Source organism: Triticum dicoccoides, chromosome 3A, assembly GCF_002162155.2.
Source record: "Triticum dicoccoides isolate Atlit2015 ecotype Zavitan chromosome 3A, WEW_v2.0, whole genome shotgun sequence".
Lineage (NCBI taxonomy): Eukaryota > Viridiplantae > Streptophyta > Magnoliopsida > Poales > Poaceae > Triticum > Triticum dicoccoides.
This window is the reverse complement of record NC_041384.1, coordinates 588751992-588775858: the sequence shown is the minus strand read 5'-3', so window position 1 is coordinate 588775858 and position 23867 is coordinate 588751992. Positions and strand designations below refer to the sequence as shown.

General features: G+C 46.9%; 3 protein-coding genes across 4 annotated transcripts; 1 reads left to right on the top strand and 2 right to left on the bottom strand.

The window, feature by feature from the left end:
• Nucleotides 1–1076: 1076 nt before the first annotated feature.
• LOC119269404 (probable inactive receptor kinase At5g58300) lies at nt 1077–6374 on the bottom strand. Of its 2 annotated transcripts, none has more exons than XM_037551233.1 (3): nt 5936–6374; nt 2635–3993; nt 1077–2022 (listed from the first exon to the last, which is right to left on the bottom strand). In XM_037551233.1, exons 2-3 carry the CDS (start codon nt 3920–3922, stop codon nt 1406–1408), a joined length of 1905 nt encoding a protein of 634 aa, XP_037407130.1. In that variant the 5' UTR covers nt 3923–3993; nt 5936–6374; the 3' UTR covers nt 1077–1405. The 2 variants fall into 2 exon arrangements, with proteins under 2 accessions (XP_037407130.1, XP_037407131.1); XM_037551234.1 differs by having other exon boundaries at nt 2635–3990.
• Nucleotides 6375–10140: 3766 nt separating this feature from the next.
• LOC119269403 (uncharacterized protein DDB_G0271670-like) lies at nt 10141–15453 on the bottom strand. Its single transcript, XM_037551231.1, has 5 exons — nt 15186–15453; nt 14996–15095; nt 13617–13737; nt 10949–12019; nt 10141–10665 (listed from the first exon to the last, which is right to left on the bottom strand). Exons 2-5 carry the CDS (start codon nt 15040–15042, stop codon nt 10246–10248), a joined length of 1659 nt encoding a protein of 552 aa, XP_037407128.1. The 5' UTR covers nt 15043–15095; nt 15186–15453; the 3' UTR covers nt 10141–10245.
• A 4249-nt stretch (nt 15454–19702) lies between these two features.
• On the top strand, nt 19703–23176 carry LOC119269402 (DNA-directed RNA polymerase subunit 10-like protein). The gene is made up of 5 exons (XM_037551230.1): nt 19703–19975; nt 20114–20183; nt 20505–20563; nt 22607–22701; nt 22791–23176. The coding sequence occupies exons 2-5, from the start codon at nt 20148–20150 to the stop codon at nt 22814–22816; spliced, it is 216 nt and encodes a 71-aa protein (XP_037407127.1). The 5' UTR covers nt 19703–19975; nt 20114–20147; the 3' UTR covers nt 22817–23176.
• Nucleotides 23177–23867: the final 691 nt, after the last annotated feature.

Below are 23867 nucleotides of genomic sequence, written 5' to 3'. Positions count from 1 at the left end.
TTTATGGTTTATGCGTTGAACTGTTATGAAGTGTGATATTGCTTATATCTGAATTATACTAGTTGATGCTCTGTTTATACTCTGTTGTGCTTATGATGTGTGCTATATGGTTGTGCCGAAGTGTGTTGGTAATCTCACCAACTAGCCAAAGAGGTTACCACACACCAGGCGTTGCATACAACCAAAACACCATGCCTTGGGTTTGTCCACTAACATGCAGGCAACCAAACACCAGCCAGTATGATTCTGCCCGTGCAGGCAAGAGGGCATGCAGACAACCAAATAACATGCAGATGATGCATTTAAGGTTGCATTTACATAACCAGATTGGATGAAGAAGTGTATGCAATACCGGTACGGTAGCGCACACGCCCCTCGTGTCGGTCGCCCTTGCCCAGGCTGTCCACCACACCCAACCGCAACAGACACCGCCACGTGAAATCGCCAACAGGACCTCCCCGGTCCCGGCGAATGAGGGCGATCATCCATCCATCATCATCCCCCATGTTACTGTATTACCTGGCCGAGACGCGCGGCCGGCGGCCGTGGCCCGTGCAGTGGACAGCGGAGCGGAGCCCATCCCCGTCGCACTTGCAAACCGTGGACCCGCCGGAGATAGCGGTAGCTGCCTAGCTGGTCCCGTACTCTGGGGAAGAAGAGAAGAGCTTTGATTGCCGCGCGGCGGGGGCACGGCCCGTCCGTCCGGCCGAAGAGTGGCTGGCATTCGCCAGCTCGACGTGCGCGCCCGCGCTCCTAACACGTGCCGCACCGCACACACCGGCCAGATTCACGCCGACGGAGGAACGCGGACTGAAGAACGCGGTGTCGTCCGCCCCGATCGGCGTGCTCCAGACTGGAAAAGGCGCGTGCCGAGCTGGGCGGCCACGACGGAGGGCGCGCCGTCCCCGCGTGCTCTAGAGCGTGCCCACGGCGGAAAACCAACGCCGCGAGCGCAGCCGCAAGGCCGTCGACGTTGTTGCTGCCTGCTCGTAACCAGGGCAGCCAGCAACTGCGGCACACGAATCAAATCTTCCACGAACGCCAAACTAGAAATCTGACAGGTGACAAACAGGGGGGAATATCAACTCAATGAATCCCATTAATCACATTCTGGGAAGAAAAGCATGCCAAATTACAGGGCAACACAAACACCATCAGTGCCATCAGATATCCAGATCAGTAGCCTCACTACTCCGAAAACGGCACAGAAAAATTACCCGAAGCGAAGAAAGAATCAGGGATCAACAGAAACCGCACTCCACTAATCAACCAAGCAAGCGGCTATCAACTTTCGCTCAAAGCTATCTATATAACCAACCCAGTAACTATGCAACCTAGCTTAGCTTAGCTAGCTAATAACTCTGCATGCTAAACACAATGGGACTCTTTTTATCTCCACACGCCCTCACGGCGCCTGGGCGGCGGTCTCCTCCGGCGGGCTCGCCGGCCCCGAGTACGAGTTCCAGATCTCGGCGATCCGCCTGATCACCTCGTCCATCTTCGGCCGCTGGTCCGGCGCGACGGCCACGCACGCCATGGCCACCTGGAGCAGCTGCACCATCTCGTCCTCGATGTTGGGGTGCCGCAGCAGGTCCACGTCGAACACCTCCGCGGTCCACTCCTCCCGGACCACGGACTGCACCCACCGCGGCAGGTGCTCAACGGAGTCCTCGCGGCCGGGGGACCTCAGGGGGGCCTTTCCGGTCAGCATTTCCAGGAGCAGCACGCCGAAGCTGTAGACGTCGGACTTCTGGGTCGGCTTCTTCGTCTCCAGGACCTCCGGCGCACGGTATCCGATGAGCCGCGCAGGGGCAGGTAGGGTGGTCATGAGCTGTGCCAGGCCGAATTCGGAGACGCAGCCGTCCAGGTTCTGTGACAGAAGGATGTTCGACGATTTCAGGTTGCCGTGGATGAACTTCCCGCTCCCCTCAGCGTGAAGATGAGCGAGTCCACGAGCCATGCCGAGAGATATCTTTACTCTCGTCTCCCAGTCCAGTGCAGCTCTTCCAGTAGCTTTGTTCCCTGAAAGTCAACCACAGCAAATGTCATTCATTTCAACAGTCAACAGACACCATGGACACTAAATATTATCAACCAGGATTTCTGCCGCTGGCATAAGCTACTGTGGGTGAAAGTAGACTATTAAATCTCAGTTGAGTTCAGTGGCACAGGGAACACTAACTAGGAGAAACAAGAGGAAGTTCCACAATCTGACTGCAGTCTGCAAATGCTTAACAACAATGTTAAAGGCAAAATAAATTCATATATCTAGAAGGTTAATGGCTATCAGTTTATTTACAGAAATTGGAGGATTCATCTTAAGAGAGAGTGACCAGAATTATAACAGAAATTTTAGAGAAAAGGACAAAGCGCAAGGATTCAGCATATTAACTAGCATTATGCCACCCCCACTAATAGCATTCCAAATCACTCTGTGACTTACAAAGTGTGTACAGTATGAATTCCAACCAAGTTTTGGAAATGCTTGTAGCCGACTAGTGCCAACAGTTAAGTCTGAGTTACCAATCCTCGCTTCAATGCGGAGAAACATTTTGAATAGGCTAGACCACTAGAAGTTCATAAGCACTAATAGGCAACTGATTGCAAATAAAACAGGTGAAACAAAGAACATACCATGCAAAACAGCAGCAAGGCTACCAGCTGGGACATAGTCATACACCAGTAGCTTCTCATCTTTGGAGTAATAATAAGCACGCAGCGGAACAATATTCTGATGCTGGCCAATCCTGCCAACTATCTCCATCTGCTGTTCAAAGTCTTTCTTCCCCACCACCATCTCCTTTAATCTCTTGACCACAACTGTGGTGCTATCCTCAAGAACAGCCTTGTAGGTAGTTCCAAAGCTTCCTTTTCCAAGTACTTCAGCCGAAGCTCTCAGCAAATCCTCCAGGTCAAAGTTATATGAAGAACCCTCGAAGAAAACCAGTTTGTTTCTCTCTGCCTCCTGAACACTACTGCTGTAGTCTTCCTTAGGGGTGTCTGTCCTTCCACCTGCAATAGCTTTTCCTTTGGATGACGAAGCTGCGGTTGGTTCTGCGTGTTTCTTTCTCTTGAAAATACATATACAGACTACAAGAATCAAGAGAAGCAACAATACCCCTCCTGCAGCAGCAATTGCAATTAGAACACCTGTCCTGATCCTTTTCCAGAAGCTCTTCTTGGGTTTGCTGGGCACTGATGGTGGTGGTGTCGGTGAAGGAGAAGGCGCGGTTCCAGGACATGGTTCTAATGGTAACCCACACAGAAAAGCATTCCCTAAGAATGAACTAGCTGGGAATTTCTGCAAGGAAGGTGGTATTGGACCACTGAGGTTGTTGTTGCTCATATTCAAATGCCTCAATTTGGGGAGACGCAAGTCAGGGATGGGTCCAGAAAGAGAGTTGTTCTGGAGAAGGATTGCAGTAAGTCCAGTGAGATTCTGTACTCTCAATGGGATTTCCCCATCAAAAGTGTTGTAGGACAGATCTAGGAATGTTAGGCTGGATGAAAGTGTAGTTGGTATGATTCCAGACAGATTATTATGCTGCAGGTAGAGGGAATGAAGAGAAGGAATAGATCCTACATCAGGAGGGAGGTCAACAGTAAGGCGATTAGACCTGAGGCTCAACACCTCCAGGGCATCAAGCTTGCCAAGCGTATCCGAGGGTATTGGGCCAAAGAGTCCTACTGCAGGTAACCGTAGTGTGTGTACACGGCTATTGTCCGGTGTGCATGTCACTCCAACCCAAGAAGTGCAGACAGGTGTTGTGGAGCTCCAGTTGAGCTTCCTGCCATGGGGCAGGGATGCAGCAAATGCAAGAAGAGCCTGCTTGTCGGAGTTCAGATCGGCACTTTCAGCATACAGGATGCATGCAAAGAGAACAGCAGCAGACAGAGATGCTGCAAGTGTAAGATGCTGCATTGTTCGAACTTGCTGGAAGCCAATAGATTTCAACTCTGTACTCCAAGCTTTCTCATCAGCTCTTCACTCTTCTAGCATGAGAGAAAAAGAAAAGGTAAGTGAAAGTGGCCGACAAAACATCGAGGCAATAATAGATAGTACATGTAAAAGGAAGGTCCCAAAAAAGTGGTGAACCAAGGAATTCAGAATATAGAACATGAAGCATAAACTTTGCACCTAAATATACTTTTGGCACTAACTGCCTGAGAATTAGAAAATATGCTCAAGAGATATACAAAAATAGAAGTATGGAAGGAGTAATAGTGGATTTCCCCCCCTACTCTATCATAACGAGTTGTAGAAAACAATCTACCATGGTAGCTTGTTTTCAGAAGAACTTGGAGCTCAATAAGTGAGATACTGAAAATGTTCTCTTTGATTAACAGTATATGGGTTGCATACTGGCATTTGCATGTTCATGGCTTTAAAATCAATGCCATTTTAGATCATCCAAAGACGGGTTCATCGGCCAGATAACAAATAGTATACATATACAGGGCTTTGACAGACCAAACTTGCATACCGGCTCTGTATTTGGCCAAATAATAGCATACCTCCTCCAACACGATAATGTTCTTGAGAGTTCTGGGGCAGCATTTAAGAACTCTCCTGTTTGTACCTACCTTAGCTATCATTAGGCATAACCAGAAATTGTTCGCTTTGCAGTGCAACTGGAATTGCAACGATCAGAACAGAAGCTGGTGCAATCGCATACTTAAGTAACAGAATAAGCCAATAGAATGATCCAGGGGAGAAATGCTTCCATGGTGAGGCATTCTATGCAAGACACCTCATATTTGCCAACTACTACATAGTAGGCTCCCCTCTCATAGGCTCCATTTGTCTCTTCCTCTAGTCTCCTCAGACTCTAAGCCATAAGACCCACCATCAAGCTGACTGCTCTGGTGGTTCTTATTGGTTCTCAAATTTCAACGGGGGGCAGTTGAGATAATGTGCATGTGACAACAGCACACTGCCCGGCTCATATCACTCATTGGCCTCCTTTTTATAAAGCAGAACCCAAATTACGCACATTAGCTTAGGACTAGCAAGCAATCATAAATTTAAAAAATAGTGGACAAACGATGCCAAGAACTTGTTTCAACGAGGCTCCCGGAGGAAACTTTGCCAGATTCCCTTTTGTGGAGGCAGGTGATCCCCTTAAGTGTACCACACCACACTACCACCAGTACCAGCGTACTCACCGAACCTTACATGATCCACATCTGAATTCATGTTACCGTTGCGTTCTCAATTAGTACTCCTCCCTCTGTACACGATTATAAGACGCTTTAGATCACTATCTAAAACGTCCTATGATTGTTTACAGAGGGAGTAGATGCTTACCAAAAGAAACAGCACAGGCACTAAAAGGCAGGGGGCCTAGGGCTAGGGTAAAGCTCTCCGGTGGATGAGAGAAAGCGAGAAACGAAAGGAGAGGAAGGAAAGTAGGGTCTTTGATCTTTTTGGAGGGACGGTGGGGGCTGGCCGGCTGGTATAAATCAATGCAAGTGTTCATGGCTGCATGGGCTACCTACGCTGGCACGGCCTACACGCATCATCCACCTGACCGTGAACCGAGTGGAGTGCAGGCGGTCGATAATTTTCTGTAGACAGAATTACAGCAGTAGAGATTTGCCAGTATGTTGAAAAGAAAAGAAAGAAAATCACCAACTCATCATCTAGAGAAGGAATTACTACCCCAACTCTTTGGCATTAAAGAAACAAAGATAAAGCTTAACTAGCGACAACAGAGCACTTATCAAGCGCATACCAAACAACGGCCAACGAACTACATTGCGCTAATCTATTCCACTCCTAAAACCCGGGGGGGCGGATCGAGCCCGGGTTCCAATCTCGGCAGGAGAGGTTTGGAGGCATCCGAAGGCGTCGCTCGCTGTATCCAAGAAAACACGGCGGAGAAACGGAAGGGGCCACGCGAGGAGAGAGGGAGAGAGAGAGAAGGCCGCAAACCTCTCATGGCAGGCGGAAATCGGGAGACGGCGGAGCGCGTCCTTCCGTCCGTCCCTCCCTCGCGCCGTCCGCCGCAAGATCCAGCCGTCCTCCGCCCACCCGGAGTGAAGTCACGCGCCGATCGAGAGCGGCGGCCGGGAGGAGGAGGAGGAGGGTGAGGAGCCGGCCCGATCTGCGCCGGAAGCGGCCGGCATTGCGCGGGGAGAGGGAGAGGGCGGAGCCCGCGCCGGCCGGACCGCCGCTCCGCGCTCGCTGGGAGAGTGGAGGGGAGCGTGGCGATCTCGCTGCGCGCCCGCGACTGAGCTGCGTACTGTCTCTCTGTGTGTGTGCGGGTGGAGAGTGTCGGGCGGGTTACATGTGTGTGGGGATGACGGACGCGGCAGCGGTGGCAGTGGCGCTGTGCCTGTGCTGTAGAGAGGAGAACTGTGCGGGCACTGCGGGCCGGTGGAAACTGCGTGTGCAAATTTGGCGTGCATTTAAGAGAAGCATCAGTTACCGGGCGCTTGTTTTGGAATAGAGCAGTAAAATAAAGTCTGGGAACTTGTTAGAGTGACGGATTTGCCCCTGAGGGAGGGTTGACACACATCTGGAATTTGCCTGGTATAGTCCTGGCCATGGGCCGCCCGGCCTGACGCTGCTCCCGGGCCGGGCCTGGGCCTAGGTTTTGAGCCCGAAGATTAGGTCGGGCCGGGCCTGGGTCCGCTGTTTTTGTCATTTACTGAAGAGGCCCGGTGTGTTTTTTACTATGACGGGCGGGGCTTGGGTCTGAAAAGTAGGCCCGATGGCCAGGCCGGGCCGGGCTCGGGCCTGAATTTTCTACCTCGGGCTTGGTCAGGCCCGGCCCGGCCCGGAGGATGGCCAGGTCTAGCCTGGTATACCTGCAGGGTATGTGTGTAAGCTCACATGGTCTTTCAGCCTTCTTGCTTTTTTTTGCAAAACAAGGAAACATCGTAATGCTAGTAAAAGAATTCTTTTAGAATATGTCAAAAAACATTTTGGCTACCCATTTTAATTTTATTTTGCGGGCATACCCATTTTCTTTACACCAAGCTCTGAACCATCATATTCAAATTCACCAGAGGTCACTCGACTCGTTCCTAAGTTTTACCTCAGTCACTGGACATAGGAATACCCGAAATACGGGAACAAAAGTCACATCAGTGAGCACCCGCGGTCACCATGTATGCTTTGGCTCCGTATCCTGCCTACTCCCCATGTTCTTGAAAGAATGTATTTTCAATTTTGTTGGAAAGTCAATTTTTTTTATATATTTAGCCGTATTTATATAATAATATATTCACATTTATGCCATGAAATTAGTAGCATTACATTCATGATAAAATATATTTTTATTTACCTATTTGGTTTCACAAACATTGATATATTTTTACACAAACTTGATCAAACTTTAAGATAGTTTGACCCTTCAACAAAGTTGAAAATACATTCTTTTAAGGACGGAGGGAGTACATGGCATATTGTTTGACCGATTGACTCTCCATGTATGTGCCATAGGACAATCACAAAGTGAAATTCATGTGCGGTCATTGGACTTGTCCTCGAAATTCATTTTGATCACCGTATTCAAGAATAAATCAAGGGCGCATGGGCCACTTGCATGTGGTTCTTTTTAGGGGGAAAAAAGTCATGTAGTATTTCTCCCCCAAAACCCGAGCCCCCTGTCCTCATCGTCCGTCGACCACCTCCCAAATCGCCTCTATCGTGATCAATCGATCAAATAGCACACCGATGATTAAAGTGAATTTTGAGGACAAGTCCAATGACCATCGATGAATCTCATTCTGGCACATACGTGGGCGGTCAAAGGATCAAACATCATGCCATGTAGTAGTAGGTAGAACATGAGGCCAGAGCGTACGCGGCGACCGTCGGTGCCGCTGATATGATTTTTGTGACCGTATTTCGGGTATTTCTAAATCCAGTGGCCAAAGTTAAATTCGGTGACGAGTCCAATGACCTATGACTCGTGCACCAACGTGTACGTAACGTAGCACACCCAGTGTAACCTTGTTTACGCCCTCCGGGCCACGGTTTCGAGACGAGTCGGGAGAGCGAGGCGAGGAGAGGGGGACACGGCGGTACAGGGACAGGCCCGCCGTGCTGCACGGCCATCTCGCAGCGCTCCGCCCGGGCGGGTACCGAGATCCAAACCCTGCGTACAGGGATAGGCCCGCCGCGCAGCAGCAGCCGCGCGTGCTGCACAGCCATCTCGCAGCGTTCCGGCCGGGCCGGTACCAAACGAGATCCAAACCCTGCGTACAGCTGCCCGGGAGGCGAAGCCATGAGTTGGCATGATGGCCTACTGGGCACCGAGCAGTGCCCCCTGCTCTACCACAAATGTACACCGAGCACGAGCAGACACGGAATAATAACTCCGTGCCACGCCTCCACCGTTTAATCCCGTTCAAATTTCCATTCAAAGTTGCTGGCTCGCTCTCCTGAATGCCTGCCTGCATTTACAGGCCTACAGCTAGCCGACTACTCCTACGTTAACAACAACGGTCACTCCACGCTACGCGTTCCAGCGCGCTGCGCTACGCTGGCACAGCTAGGAGTACGATCGACGCCAACATTCACGCGTACATAGCTACTCCCTCCGTTCCAAAATAGATGACCCAACTTTGTAAGTATAAAGTTGAGTCATCTATTTTGGAACGGAGGGAGTACATACGTACAGCGGTACAGGTCGGCTTTGACCGACCGGCGTAACGCGAGCGGCGGCTCGTTCCCACCCCGCCGATGGGGGAAGTGGCCTGACGGAGGGAGCAGCGCCTGCACGATCGCCGTGAGCCTTGGCCCGGTGCTGTGCCAGTAGCAGCAGCAGCATGCATTGATTGATTGATTCATGTTACAGGTAGTTGTTGTGGTTGTGATCGTACCACGGTGGTTGGCGAATGTGAAAGCCGTGGGGGTGGAGGAGACCGACGCGGCACGAAAATATTCGTCGCTGGCCGACGTCTCTGTGACTGTGAGATCTCCGCCAGCGTTCAGAGGCCCAGCACTACAGCAGCGGCTGGAATGGATATGGATGGCTGTCGAGGAGGTCCCATCTCGAATGGCGAACCGTAACAGTTCAGAGGGAGAATCTATACCGAAGATGTTCAGATAATTTGCTGCTCTACGCCGAGCCACCGTGGATTACAGGTCGTTTGGCCTACGACTCCCGGATTTGTGCTGAGGAAGTGAGGGTTGTATTGTATCTCGTGCTCCGTAGATTGGTACTGTGTCATTTTTCTATCTCCTACAACATGGCTAGCAGAAGCCTAGGACCCAGAAAGTATAAAACTATTGTACTATTGACCATCGCAGCTTGCAAAGTATCGCTTTGCCACCAGGATGTGGTAGGATTGAAAAGGTAATAATCTCACCCTGTTTATCGGGAGGCATCCTCGAGCACCTGGGAACAAAAGGACCACCAGTGCTTTGTGCCAAGTAAATAACACTGCACTATTGTATTTATACTTTGGCCAAATACAGGCACTCCTCGAGCTGACAATGGATGGGATTTATGCGTCTCCTGCCGCTTGTCATTGCAAAACTGGCATTGCATAATCAATAGGCCAGCCAACCCCGTACCAAGAATCGGATCACGGAGGCCCCAAGCTGACAACACGTCGGACAAGACCTACGCAGGCAAGGCAGCAAGCAGGTGGTAACATGGCCATGTGAGTATCTTAGTTTTTCAACAAAGTTAACAGCAAAAGACAGACAAGTAAACTCCAACGAGAAGACCTCCTTGCAAATGGAACTCCTTGGGCAGACAAATGAGGAGTAAATTTAGGAAACTTTTGTACAACTCATCAACAGTTATCACGACGTACTCCACATCACAGCGACTGGACGTCGACGTGGCCATCATGGTTGACTCTGAAGCTCAAACATGTGCGTGCAACACCACTGGATACTCTTCCTTTCAACTTGCAAACCACTGGCAGACCAGGAACAAGGTGACGGTGTTTTCGTAAGAAAAAGTTTATAAACATAAACTAGTAGTGTTCCCGCACTTGGAGCCTCCAATCTCCAGATACTAGTGGTACATTGTGAAAACCCCGCAATCTTGCCATCTTTCAGCAGATACATGAAAAGATGGGGGAAAGGGAAGACCAGACCGAATGAGATAACAACATACGTAGAACTCTGCGTGGGTGTGTCTGTGCATGCATCTATCAATAAAAAGGCCGTCGAGCAATAAAGATCTTCCTTCATCTAAAAAGAGCATAATACAGCCTCGCAACTGCAAAGAACAAAACGAACCACCGGGCGGACGAAACCTTTACAGACGGTAACCATCACAGCGGACCAAACGGCTCTGGAAGCGGCTCGAACCGGTGATCGAACACGGGGCTCTGGTCCGACTTGTCGTCGACGCTGTGCAACCAGTCCGTGTTCTTCGTGTCCTCCCTTAGTAGCATCTCCTCGTACCTTGAGCTGCCGTACATATCCAGTTCGCTCAGCGTCTCTTTAGTTCCCATGCTTTCTCTGTCTGGGGAGTCAGTTGAGCTCCCACCATAGTGTGAAAGAGCTCCAATGGAATCACCGGAGAAGTGCCCATTGATGCTGCCACTGTCGGTGTATGCGTCGTGCTCGCCATTTGAGGTGTGATGGCCGGGATCGGACATTCGAGCTGAACGGCCCTTGGGAGCAGAAGACCGGATGCTATGAGGAAATAGAGATGCACCTCGGATGCCACCCAGGTTATGTCGAATGTCCTGTCATAAATAAGGGCAATTCAGTTTCTTCTAAATAATACCCCCAAGTATTATTATAATTGCTAGTAAACTGCATCAAATTAATAGTGCACTAGGTTCTAGGCTTATATTACAGCTCACAAACCATCCTAAATTTCTTCTAGAGCATCCCAATCATTAGTCTAGAGATGACTCCATGCAGTGAACACAATAATTTGTTGAAAGCATCACATAAGCGAAAAGAAAGGTTGTCAACTTCTAATGTCATTGCCGCAGATAATGTATGTATGAGGGCTGAACATACCATGTGCCTGATTGCCATGTCAAGTGACTTCCTTGATATTGTCCTGCCAAATCCATTTTCTTCACTTGTGGCAGACCGAGAGGGTCTAGCAGGCTGACTGTCCATAACAGATCTCTCAGTTTGTCGATTCTGGTGTCCATTGGTAAGAGAAGGTGTCTTGGATGGTGCATCAGAAAACTTATTTCGAGTAATAGCAGGCACAGATATCTTTTTCACAGGAGCAGAGGTAACTGGTTCAGCATTCGGGGTTGACCTGGCTCCCAAACCAATTCCTGGCCGTGCTCTACCAGCAGAGAGTGGCCTTTCTGGTAGCTTTGTCCTTAGGTTAGGAGGAGTATCACTTGGAAAATCTGGAATATCTAGTGGCCTAACTGGAGCTCGCGGACGTGTATTTGGGGAACTTGGACGGGATGATGGTGCTGAGGAAGGTGCTGACGTTCGACCACGGCTGGCTGCCGATCGTCCACTAGATGTTAAGTTATTGCTACCAGAAATCCTCCCAACTGAAGGTGAGCGAGCTATGGATGGAGCTGATGGACGCATGACAGGCTGACGTGTAGGTGTAGACGACCGAGAGCTAGAACGGGTCACTGAAGCTGTACTTGAGGAAGAGCTGGTACGAACAATTGCAGGAATTCTACCAGAGGATGAGCTGGGACGACTCACTGAAGGAGCTGTGCTTGATGATGAGCTGGAAACGCTTCGGGGCCGAGAGGTTGGAGTTGATGACCTTGAGTTCTGCGCAGATGTTGCCTTCACAGAGGTTGAGTTGGCCATGGAGCCGGAACCATAAGGACAGTTTTTGACTGGAGTAGATGGACGAGTTTTGACCGGGGTAGGTGGACGGGTTTTGACTGGAGTAGATGATCGTGCTGCCACTGGACGTGAAGCTGGAGCTGATGGCTTTGAAGAGGGAAGAGTGCTAGTCCTCTTGGTCGGGGTAGTAGGTCTCGAACTGACAGAAGAAATGCTTGGAGTGAGCACTGATGACCTGTTTGAAGGTCGGGACATGCTTCGCACTGGTCTATTGGGAGCTGCTGAATGTCCATTCTCTGTTTCATGAACAGAAAGCTGAAATAAAAACGTGATGCATTTATGTTAGTTTTGATCAGCACCATATAGCCAACTAAGAAATAATAGGTATCAAGGAAAAGTTGTACAGATAAGTATGTTCCCATGGTTGGTTAGATGAGAAATAGTGCAATACAATTATACCAAGTATGTGAATTGCCCCATTCCAAACTACATTGGACTCAGTTGCTTTCACTGGACAATAGTTGCCGTAGATCGTACAAAAAAGAAAGGTTTAGCATATGAACATGAGAGCACATGTACAACATTGCAAAACATTCCAAAATTACTTAACAGAAGTCCAATGGTACAGACAATCGACCAAACACCTGAATGCTATGTATTCTGTTGATCTTCATAGCATAGCCTAAATAAAAGAACAAGAGGTTTGCCTAAATTAACATTATTCCTTTTCACTTCCATAGAGTTCGTTGCAACTTTACAAAGATATTATGGTCCATAAAATTGAAATTTATACCTGCAAAGCCTGAAATTAAGGTGTGTTACAATATCCTATGAATTTCCCAGGATGTATAAAACTTCTCTTTCACCTTTATCTGCCTTTGTAGGATCAGCAATCAGTTTTTTTTGTGAGAAAACACAAAAGCTTTGCGTGCCGATGCATGAATTAGAAAGGAGTGTGTGTTGCAAGCCTGAGGCTTAGGCTGGCACTTGTTACAGCCAATAGAACACCAAAAAAGACTAGAACACGGCATGGGCAGCCAGAATAACCTCCCTGAGGCCTGACACCCCGGCTTCTGCTACTGCCCATGCAGTAGCTTGTGAACACCATCAGTCAGTGAAGCTAGCCGATGACTGTGGAGGCTTTTTCGAGAAAAAAAAAAAGTGGAGACTGTGCAGGCTGGGCGGGAGATCAAATCCACACGAGAGTTGTCAGCCAAAAGGCCATAGAGAGACCGTGCATTTTTACTACAGTGAGATTGCAGTCGCAGCACTGTCAAAAAAAAAAGATTGCAGTTGCAGGTCAGAAGTAACAGGCCTGAGCAACTATTCAAGTTACATAGAATCCTTCAAAACATGATTTTACATTGTTGTCCACGGTATCATACTAAATAAAAGAACTTAGCGAAACCCTTGGGCTTGTAGCCTCACACAAACCCCTCTTGAACTATGCCCAGTGAAGAAAAACTAGAGAGGAAAACTAACACCTTAGCAACAATACGCAGCAGTGAATAGCCACAGATGATATGGTGCATTCAGTAGGCAGGGTTTGAATGACTCTACTGATTTACTTCGACTATTAACTACTATAGGTTAGTTATAAGTACGGTACGTTGTTCATAAAACAACATCTTCAATTCAGGCATGCAGTATCAAAACGGACACCAATGCCGCCTGCGTGCTTGTGTGACTGTAGTTTTGTACAAACTAGTCGTGAGTCTTGAACCTATTGAGGTTTGAACTCTGGACCCGGTGCGCTCCTAGTTCTATCTGCACAACCCGTAACATGTGCATAGAGGGCATTGGCAGGCATGTAACAGGCCAATAAAGCAAGATATACTTCCTTTAAACTACAAGTTAATAATGAAAGCTGAACCACCAGAATGCAAAGATATCTGAAGCAAATAGTACCAACCCTTGATGCTCTGGTGGTTGAGGAAGATCTAGTGACGGTCCGTTTAGGCACATTTGATGGTGGGGCTTTCTCAGCAACCTCCAATGCAGGAGCACGGGGTGTTCCCGGGGGAGTAAGAAGCCTGAGGAATGCATTCACATGTTATGTAAATCATAAAAGTTAAGCCAAAGCACAAAACACTCGAGCATGAGAAGCATATATCTCATCCAACAGCACTGCATATATCTCATCCAACACCACATATTTTGGCAAGCACTGCTCATGCGAATGACATCCAAATAAACTTTAGCCTACATCTTGATGGTCATTTAATCATCTCACCCCAGTATAAGATGTGGTACCGGGTTTTTTTTTTGAGCCGGGCATAACCCCTTTCCATTACTTTCATAACGGAAATACAAAGTTTGTTGAACTATAAGGAAACCGAAAGGGGAAATGCGAGCTCAGCGCATCACTGGGAAACCCACAATAGACACTCGTCATCGAGCAGCCTATCATGGGGCGAAAACCCAGTGACACCGTCAGAACCAACATCACCAACCCAAAAGCAACCGCAGTCTAGGATCACACCAGCCACAGGAGGCTCAGACACAAGCTCGCGCAGGAGCTACAATGGACACTGAAGTTTAGCAAAAAGACACAAAGACACAAAGATAACACTAGCGATGCACACGGAACGACCAAAATAACCCTGTCTCTCTGCTTCCCCCACGTCTGAATCATCCTTGTCTTGCATCCCCTGGCGCCACGGTACCGGGTTTTATAGGTCACTAATAATTGCAACTGAAACACTGCAGTAATTATACACAAAATGGCAACTCAACCAGACTAAGATTGGAAATTAATCAGCTATATTTATGGATCGCCAGTTGCTGCCGGGCCAACCTTCAGTTAATCCTACATGGCTTTGACAGTGCAATAACTATGTGGCAGTGCAATTGGAGTATCATTGCAGTATCCAATTTAGGATATCCTAAAGTTGGCAATGCTATCGGCCTGCCTAATTGCTGTGGCATTTACCTATTTTGCCTTTTCAAGATAATAAAAGTGATATACAGTACGTGTTATGTCCCATGCTTTGCTCTGCTAAGAAGGAGCCCACCGACCAACTATCTGGTTGCAGCTAATCCTAACTAAGCCAAACAGCTTCAGTTAACCAAAAACAATCACACCTGACACGACCGACAATACCCCGCCATATGATTGGGGCAGTACCACAGATTCAAAAACGTCTGAAAACCAACACAGCATCGCAGCCATTACACTAAGCTTGGACCCAGGTTCGCCGTTCGATGGCAAAGGGGGAAAACATGAAAAAAAAAAGACTTAGCGAATCAGATCACCGCCAAACGGGAGCAATGATTGGTTTAGCGCATCACCAGTCGTAGTCGTGCTTCCCGGTCTCCGTGCCCAGCAGCTCCTCCATCTCTGAATCCCGCCTCAAGCTCCGAAAATCCCCAACCGGATCGACACCAGTACCTGCAAACAGAGAGGGTGGCAAAAAAAAAATCACTCCTAAACTCAAACGCATCCCGCCGAAGACCGAGCTCGACAGCCGCGGTCACTTACACTGTCTCCGGCGATCCGGCGAGGCGGCCGGGGATCGCTCCGCCGCACGGGATCCGGATCCCGCTCCACTCACGCCGACGGCGACGCTCCGAGAGAGCCGCGAGGAGCTCCTGCCACCGTGTCCTCCTGGATTGGCCTTTGCTTGCGGCGATGTGGCGTGCGAGACGGCGACCGGGACGGGAGGAGGAAGAAGCGAGAGAGACGGGTGCGTGTGCTGTGCTCGTCGCGGTTAGTATTTTTTTTCTCCTCCCCCCTCGTCGGCTGTGCTGTTTTGATTTCCCTTCCCGTTTTTCGAATCGCTGGGCGGGTAAATGGCCGTCACGAGATATATCCCTCGTGGGACCAGCGGGCGTGCGGGCCCAGTTGCCAGTGGGTGGCTGGGTGCGGGTGGGCGGGGGCGGGATGGAGAGGGTGAAAGGCGGGCGGTAAAGTCTGGGAAAGTCGGCGGCGGGTTTGCTGGGATAGAGGCGACGTGTCGGGGTTATGGGGTCGCACGTCGAGATCTCCTTGTCGCCGGGCCCAGCTGTCAGTCGGTTCACGATGGCTAAAGGGGGTCCTCGATCGTGTCGTGGGATGGTGGGGGTCTGGTCAAAATTGGAGCGTTGATTGTTGAGGTGGATCGCAGGTCATAGTGGGGAGGGTGGTTCCATGGGATCCGGCTTGTCTGCTTCCTCTCCATGCTTTCATTCGTGCTCCCACTTCATCCTACGGCTGTTTTTTTCCCTTTTTCTTTTCTAATCTAATTATCTCCCCCCTGATTTTCAGGGGTGATGCCGGGCCTTATTTTCTTCCAATCAAATCAAGCCATGTATGCGGGAGCACGAATGGGAGCATGAAAAAGGAGCAGGCAAGTCTCGTCCGGTTCCATGACCTTTTCTTTTATTGGGTGTACTAGGTGTTTCCTAAATTTTGAATACTTACACATTTACTATGTGGTCAAAATATGTACTATTCCTAAACTGTCAAAAAAAAAAGTGCGCGCCGGTATTTAAATTCTTAGCCAGCAAAATTGACTAGTATGTTTTTTTTGTGAATAACTAGTATGTTTAGTGTTTGGCAATAATGAAAGTCAAATATGAGCCTCAGTTCCACATGGTGTGCTAACTGATTATCCAGGTCATGCCTCTCCTTTGGTCAACGACAGCACAGTGTGGCTTAGTTAAATCGAATGATGAACTGTCAAACTAACAAGAAGCTTTCATGCCTTGAGGGGTCGAGGTCAATGCAAGGGTAGCGTAGCAGATGAGCCACACGAAAAAAAGTAAAAATAAAAAAGCATGGCAGATGAGTACGTGCAACATGATTAGGAGGAGCTGCTCGCTGCTTGGGTACATTAGATACAATCTTTTTTTTAAATTGACATTAGATACAATCTGCTATGACAGTACATTGCAATACTAACATTCCTAGTGGCTCGATGTGAAGTACTCCTGTTTACCGCACTGCGCACCTGCGAGCGCAGAACATGACTCCTAGAGTCCTAGTAGTACTTCATGAACGACCCGTGTGTATCAGCCCGAAGCTGGACGTGCCAAGTGGAGTAATTTATGCAGCGTCGACGTCAGTTAATGAACGGGAGAAGCTTCCATTTACTGGGATCAGCAGCCTCCCGTGAAGTTTGTTCGCGGGAGCACTTTGTTTGTAATTTTACCTTCCAGCTTTCTTCTTCATTTCTCGCAAAGAGTTACTCTCTTTTAGTTTCGCTTTTACACTTTGCGCTAGTTTATCTTATATGGTTTTTTTAAGAAGGATTACCCCGTCCTCTTCATTAAAATGATGCATACAACTATCTTTATTAAAAAAAAAAATCAAAGTATGATAAAATGAATACAAAGATCAACCAAAGCCAGCTTTGAGGCGAATAAATATGTACCCTGACCGCATCAACAAACACCATCTAATCCAGTTGCCTCGAGAAGACATCCGGCTGGCAATCTGAGAGTATCAACCGGTCTAAGCGGCCCACAACGCGCATCACAGGCGCACACTCTAGAATCCGCTGCTGCCATTTTCCTTCGTTCCATCTTGAGGAGGGATCATTGTGTATATCTTGCCAGTCTCATCTGCCGTCAACGTCACCACGACGCCAGACACTACTATCTGTCATGAGCATTTCACATCCTTAAGGATCAATTCATCCCACAAGAAATATGTACTGCAGATGGGACATAAGTGCAGTCTAAATATATCAAGGCACTTCACAGTGCATCAGAAGGTAGAAGGCAGATGGGTGATTGCCAAAAAGTCGGACGGTAAGCATATCCATGGGGATGTTTGAAAGGAAGATACAACTTAATACTATAACGAACACAGGAAGGAATCATTCAAAACAGCAAACCGTCTGAAGAAATATGGCCAACAAGTGTGTCAGTCAGCTAAACTACATGCTGCCAATTAAGCATCACTACCAATGGAACATACTAGAAAAGAAGGAAACTTGAATAACACTCTCTTCACATACATGAACGATTCACTGTGCGTACAACACTAACACTATGTTCACATAAACATTTTAGAACCTTAAGGACCAATTCATCCCACACAGGAACTATCTGTGTCGTAAACGGGACATACATGCAGTCTAAAGATATCGAGGCATGTCAGTTACTTCTCACTAAAAAAAATAACATGCTTGACAAGTATTGAGCACTTCACAGAAAGTAGACGGGTGATTGCCAACCAGCAAACTTATAAATTTAGACAGTCAACACAATAGCAGCAACAGCATTCCTATAGACAGTCAAAGAGCAATCTTACATTCACCAGTAGAAAAATGGCCTTTAGTTCCGGTTCTGAAACCGAGACTAAAGGGTCGTTACTAAAGCCTCCCCCTTTAGTCCCGGTTCTTATACGCACCGGGACTAAAGGCCCTCCACGTGGCCACTGCCTGGAGGTCCACCTTTAGTCCCGGTTGGTAACACCAACCGGTACTAAAGAAAAATTTTATGATTTTTTTAAATTTTTTTGATTTTCAAATTTCTGAATTATTTTAACATCTAATCTCTAATCACCCCTCATCACTGCTCAATTTAACCTCTAATCTTTAATCACCCCTCATCATTCCAAATCATCTAACTTGCCGAACGGTCACCCATCCTCTCACTACTCCAGCCTGAGCACGCTTAACTTTTGGGTTCTATTCTCCCTTCTTTCTAAGTCTGCACTTGTTGTTTTCCTGACAATAGTAAGATGTCAATCCTATTAACCCTCAGGAATTTAGCTTAAGCATGAAGTCACACATTTCACTGTTTGAGTTTGAAACTATTGTTCTAAAGAACAATAATTATTTAGTAACACTAATATTTCTTGAATAAGTAGTTTGACCACAGTTTGACCAGATTTGACCAAAATTCAAAAAAACTGAAATAATTATTTAGTAACACTAATATTTCTTGAATAAGTAGTTTGACCATTGTTTGACCACAGTTTGACCAGATTTGACCAAAAATCAAAAAAAACTGAAATAACTATTTAGTAGCACTAATATTCTTGAATAATTATTTAGTAACACTAATACTTCTTGAATAAGTAGTTTGACCATAGTTTGACCAGATTTAACAAAAAATCAAAAAAACTGAAATTTGAGCATAACTTTTTTTCCTTTTAGAATTTGAGGATTCTAAAAATTTGCAAACATGCCATAGGCTGTCAAAATCGGATGCGGATTTTCGTGCTGAACATTTTGATATATTATACGTTTTTTTCTGACATCGTATGCAAAAGTTATAGCCGTTTTACATTTTCCCTGCACTTATTACAAAACATGTCCAAATTTAAGTTTTAAAATTTTCCTAACTAGTAGATGTGGTAACATAATTACATCTCGAAGGATTTTAACTTTTGAAGTTTTTATCATTTTCTTTTGCTTTTTACAAAACTGAAAAGGCGATACATGGGGGAGGGGGTAGGATTTGAAAATTGCACCATTAGTACCGGTTCGTGGCACGAACCGATACTAAAGGTCTCAACCCCATTCGCACCCTTTAGTACCGGTTCGTGGCACCAACCGGGACTGAAGGTCCCATTTAAACCGGGAGTAATGCCTGTACGGTGCCCTCGCCGCTTGAATCGGGACTAATGCTCACATTAGTCCCGGTTCGTAACGCAACCGGGATTAATGTTTTTTTCTGGCCGAACGAAAGCCCTGTTTTTTACTAGTGATTATACACACAACAAATCTTACTACATTATACACACAAAATTCTGGAGTACACACATGAGCATCTAATCAGTGCAATGACCTTGATTAGCAGCATCCAATTAGATGAACAGTTGCGTCCAATTAGATGAACAATTGCGGTACCTCCAGACGAGTGCTTGAACGACTAGGAAAGGAACTTGCTACTGCTACTCCATCTTGTACTAGTGCAGAGCCTGAGCTCCATCTTGTACTCGACGCCGATGGTGAAGCGGGAGAGGAGGTTGAATCTAATCATTTCCCATCGGGATCCCTGGAGTTAAGCTTATTTACGATCAGATGCCACCGCGAAGTGGCCTTTACCTGTTCGATGGACAAGCACGAAATAATCCCGATCCCCATTATCCTCTGTCCTCGGCCACTCGTCGTTCGTCAACCCTAGCCGCCAGCGACGAGGCCGTCCCGACGCCGCCATCTCTCGTCGCCGGTGAGCTTCGTCCGGCGACCCCGACTACCGTCTGGTTCTCGAGCCGCCCTTCCCCGGCACCGCGAGTCCGTCCTTCTCCCCCGCCGCCCCAACCTGCCAGCAGCCGACCCCTGCCGCCGGCGACGCTGCTATTCTCCCCCGCCGTCGCCACTCCAGAAGGTCAAGGTGAGCTCGTCCAGATGTGCAATCCCATCCCTCTCCATTCATTTTCCATGTCTTCTATCACACCGTTTGTAGATTAATCCTCTCACTGACTCTCGCCTTCGTCCCGAAAACCCTTGTTCCCCTTTCCTTCTTCTCCAGCGGCGGCGGCAAACGCGGAGGCGGAGGATCCAAGATGATCATCCCGGTCCGCTGCTTCACCTGCGGCAAGGTAAACCCCATCACCCCCATGCTGCGGCTTAGGGGGTATCCACACTCTTCTTCTAGGTTTATGTGGTGGTACACTAAGATTTTTCTCATTGATCCTCTCAAATAACCAAGTGATGTTTTATCGTATATGGCCCTCTCAGGGTGTAGTTCACATCAATTTTTCTAGGGTTAAGCTTACTGAAAAGTATTCCATTTTAAACTTCTGTGAATAGCTCTGCATGTTTTTTCTTATCTACATATTCGTATAATGAATCGGGAGAACTCGTGGCCTTTGCCTGAAGAAAGAGATCAACTCACAAGATCAGTTTTTATGCTTGGACAGGTGATCGGGAACAAGTGGGACCACTACCTCGATCTTCTCCAGGCCGATTACACTGAGGGGTAAACATTTATGCATCCTGGTTCCTGGGCTTTGGTTTGATTATGCATATTCTACTGGCTCTGCCTTTGATCCTGATTTGGTGGATGATGGCCTTGAGGGAGCCTGCATTTGCAATGTCGGCTTCTTTTCATTTTTAGCTAGAAGACTAGTATGCTGTATATCTTGTGACGTACATGGTGCACCACTGAACACCATAGCGTACCTGATCCATAATGCATGAACACTGAAAACTAGTGGCTGTGTCATGCATCTTTTGATGCATTTGGGGGCCCTTACTAGTGTGGTGCTTCCCTGTTTTAGATATTTCATAAGCCTTCTACTTGCCCTTTCACTGAACTGTCACTTTGACTGGGATGTATGGAGCAATTAGAATTATTCCAGTGTTAAACCAAATGGCTAAGAATGGATGATAGTTGATATGTTTGCATCCTATTACATGTTTTTCCCTTTGTTAAAGTTTTATCATATTTTCTTAGTGTCGAACGTAACTAGGTACTTAAGAGTATGGTAGTATACTAATCTTTGTAGTCTTTGTAAAACAATATTTCACCTTTTTAGCCATGTGTACTCTCCATACTCTGCATGCTGTGTCGTAATGTTATGTTGGAATAATATTGTGTATCATAAATGGACACTAGAAAGACAAAAAAACAGAAGCTCGGGATGAACTGTAATTTTTATTGCATGCGATTGTATTATATTTTCTTATTATCGGACGCAGCGAGGTACATATAATATAGTAAAAAATGTCATCAGATTAGCCATATGTACTCCCCACCCCTGCTTTGCATGGTTTTTTTTTTGAGCAGGAATAAAATTCATTCCACTTAGAGCTGGCGCACCATCTGTGTCAACCAGAATCGAAACAAAGTCTGGGGCCTCCACAGCCCAAACAGAAAAAGGGACAGCAGCCCTCAAACCAAATTGCGCCAGAGAGTGCGCAACCCTATTACATTCCCTACGACAGAACATGAACTCATAGGAACCAAAAGAAACATGGCATACACTCCTAGCTTCCCTGAAGAGAACACCCAACTCTGCTGTGTCGTAGTCCCGGCCCTTGAGCGCATTGATCATCATTAGACAATCTGATTCAAGGATGATACGCTGAGCACCCAGATCTGCCACGCCCTCAATAGCTTTCATGCATGCACTGATCTCCGCTTGCAGAGGGCTCCGGACATACTGCATCTTCCCAGCCGCCGCTGCTAGGAAATTTCCCATCTCATCCCGAATTACAAAACCCCAAGCACCCACCTCTGACTCCGCAAGGAAGGCCGCATCCATGTTTATCTTTACCCGACCTGACTCAGGGGCAGTCCAGGACTGTTTTTGCATGCCTTGTGTGTTGCCCCTAGCCTGCAAGTTCTCAAAGTCTTGAACGTGTCTGCTAATGACCCCACTCACTTCCTGAGCTGTTTTCTGTTTGTCACCCGTATTCGTTTTGTTTCTCGTAGTCCACCAGTCCCATAGGAGTACAGCCACCCGGTGCTTCTTCTCTTCTGGCAGTGCACAAACAGCATTTATGACTTGGAAAGAGTCCTTACAGTCGCACAACAATAGGTGGGTCTCTTCCAGATTCTGCTCTCGCCAAACCGCCTTCACACACTTGCATGGTGTTTCTTGTTAATGAACACTATAATGACAAGACAAATGTTCATGGTGTAAAATTGTAATTATTTTACATACATATTGGAATTACCAACATATTGGAGCCTACCGTTGAGTGTGGCTGAGGTGCTTGGTTTCTGAAATGTTGGAATCTTTGCTCAATGGTGTTCCACCTCGACATTTGTGTCCATGTTTTTGTTCCCCATGCTCAAGACTAGAAAATCACTACTTATTTATCAATACAGTTCCTGAAAACTAGAAGAGCATCTTTACCCTACCTATTTTTTACTTTTCTAGAGATTAGAATTATTAGAAGGGAGACATCGGTTATGGTTTATTAGATAATTTTATTGTTAATATTGTATATAATGCTTACAACTATTATATTGAAATCTGATTTTATCCATCTTTCTGCTGTTGTATGTTTTTAGGGATGCTCTGGATGCCTTGGGCTTGGTTCGCTACTGCTGCCGCCGTATGCTCATGACCCATGTTGATCTCATCGAGAAGTTGCTCAACTACAACAGTAAGTTGATGCTGTTATGTAACTTCGTAAGCTATATTCTGCTGCTTCCTTTGTTATTTCTTTTGGAACTGACAGTAGTTCATTTTCAGCCCTGGAGAAGACGGAGACAAATTGAACCCATTCTGCCTTGAAACCCTTGTTCCTTTGTCTTTTCAAGATGGATGATATGCTGTTTCTTATGTCAGTGCTTAGGAGGTGCAAAGTGTGAGGTCCTGAAATGAAGTTGGTTTGTTCATGAATCTCCAAGGACTGTTAGTGTGACCATCCGTTTCTAGTATGTAATCTTCAGGGCTATATTAACCAACAAGTCTATGCATTATCCAGTTTAAAACTTATTAAGCTCCAAGCCTTGAACATGTTATTCGTGTGCTTTCTGTTGGATCTTGTTGGTTGCGGGCACCCATAGGTATCTTACCACTGGATCTTGTTGGTTGTGGGCACCCATGGGCACCTATGCATTGAACTTCCACATTTACCTGCATGCTTGATATTTGTTTGTTTTCTATTCATCTGATGATATCTATTGTATTTAAAATCAAGATAGATAACAATTGCGGTTTCGAGCACATGCAGACAATGCTCGTCGAACATTTGTTCGTTACTGCTGTTAACTTGAATTGTCATCCATTTATCTACTGGTTGACCTAGGTGGTAATCATATTGCAAGGGTGACATTCCCATTGGTGTTGACGTATAGTGCAATCATCGTACTATTCACTGATGCATGCATAATTGCACATGCTTTAGCAAAGCCTTGCTGTACGGTAGAGATGCTCTGTTTGCGACGGTCCTGCTTGTTTATGCTGATGCTGCATCCATAACATGTTCTTGTAGGCCTAATAATCATACAATCCACCTCTCTCCTTTCCGTCGACCTGCGATTTTCGTGGAACATCCCCAGGGATTAAGGTTAAGATCAGGCTGCTTAATATGTATATCTAGAGGACCGTCAGCACTAAAATTTCCTATTATTAACAAAATCCCTTTGAATTATTCGGCGCGGACATCCGAATATCTGAGCAGTCATTGTCAGATCAGATGTAGTACAGATCATGGTACTTTTCTTAAGACTGTACGTACGAATCATGTGAGTGCTTATGGAAGACTAGCACTTGGTCTGCCGTTTACTTTAAGAACCTCTTCTTCTCCCCCGAGAGCGACCGCTC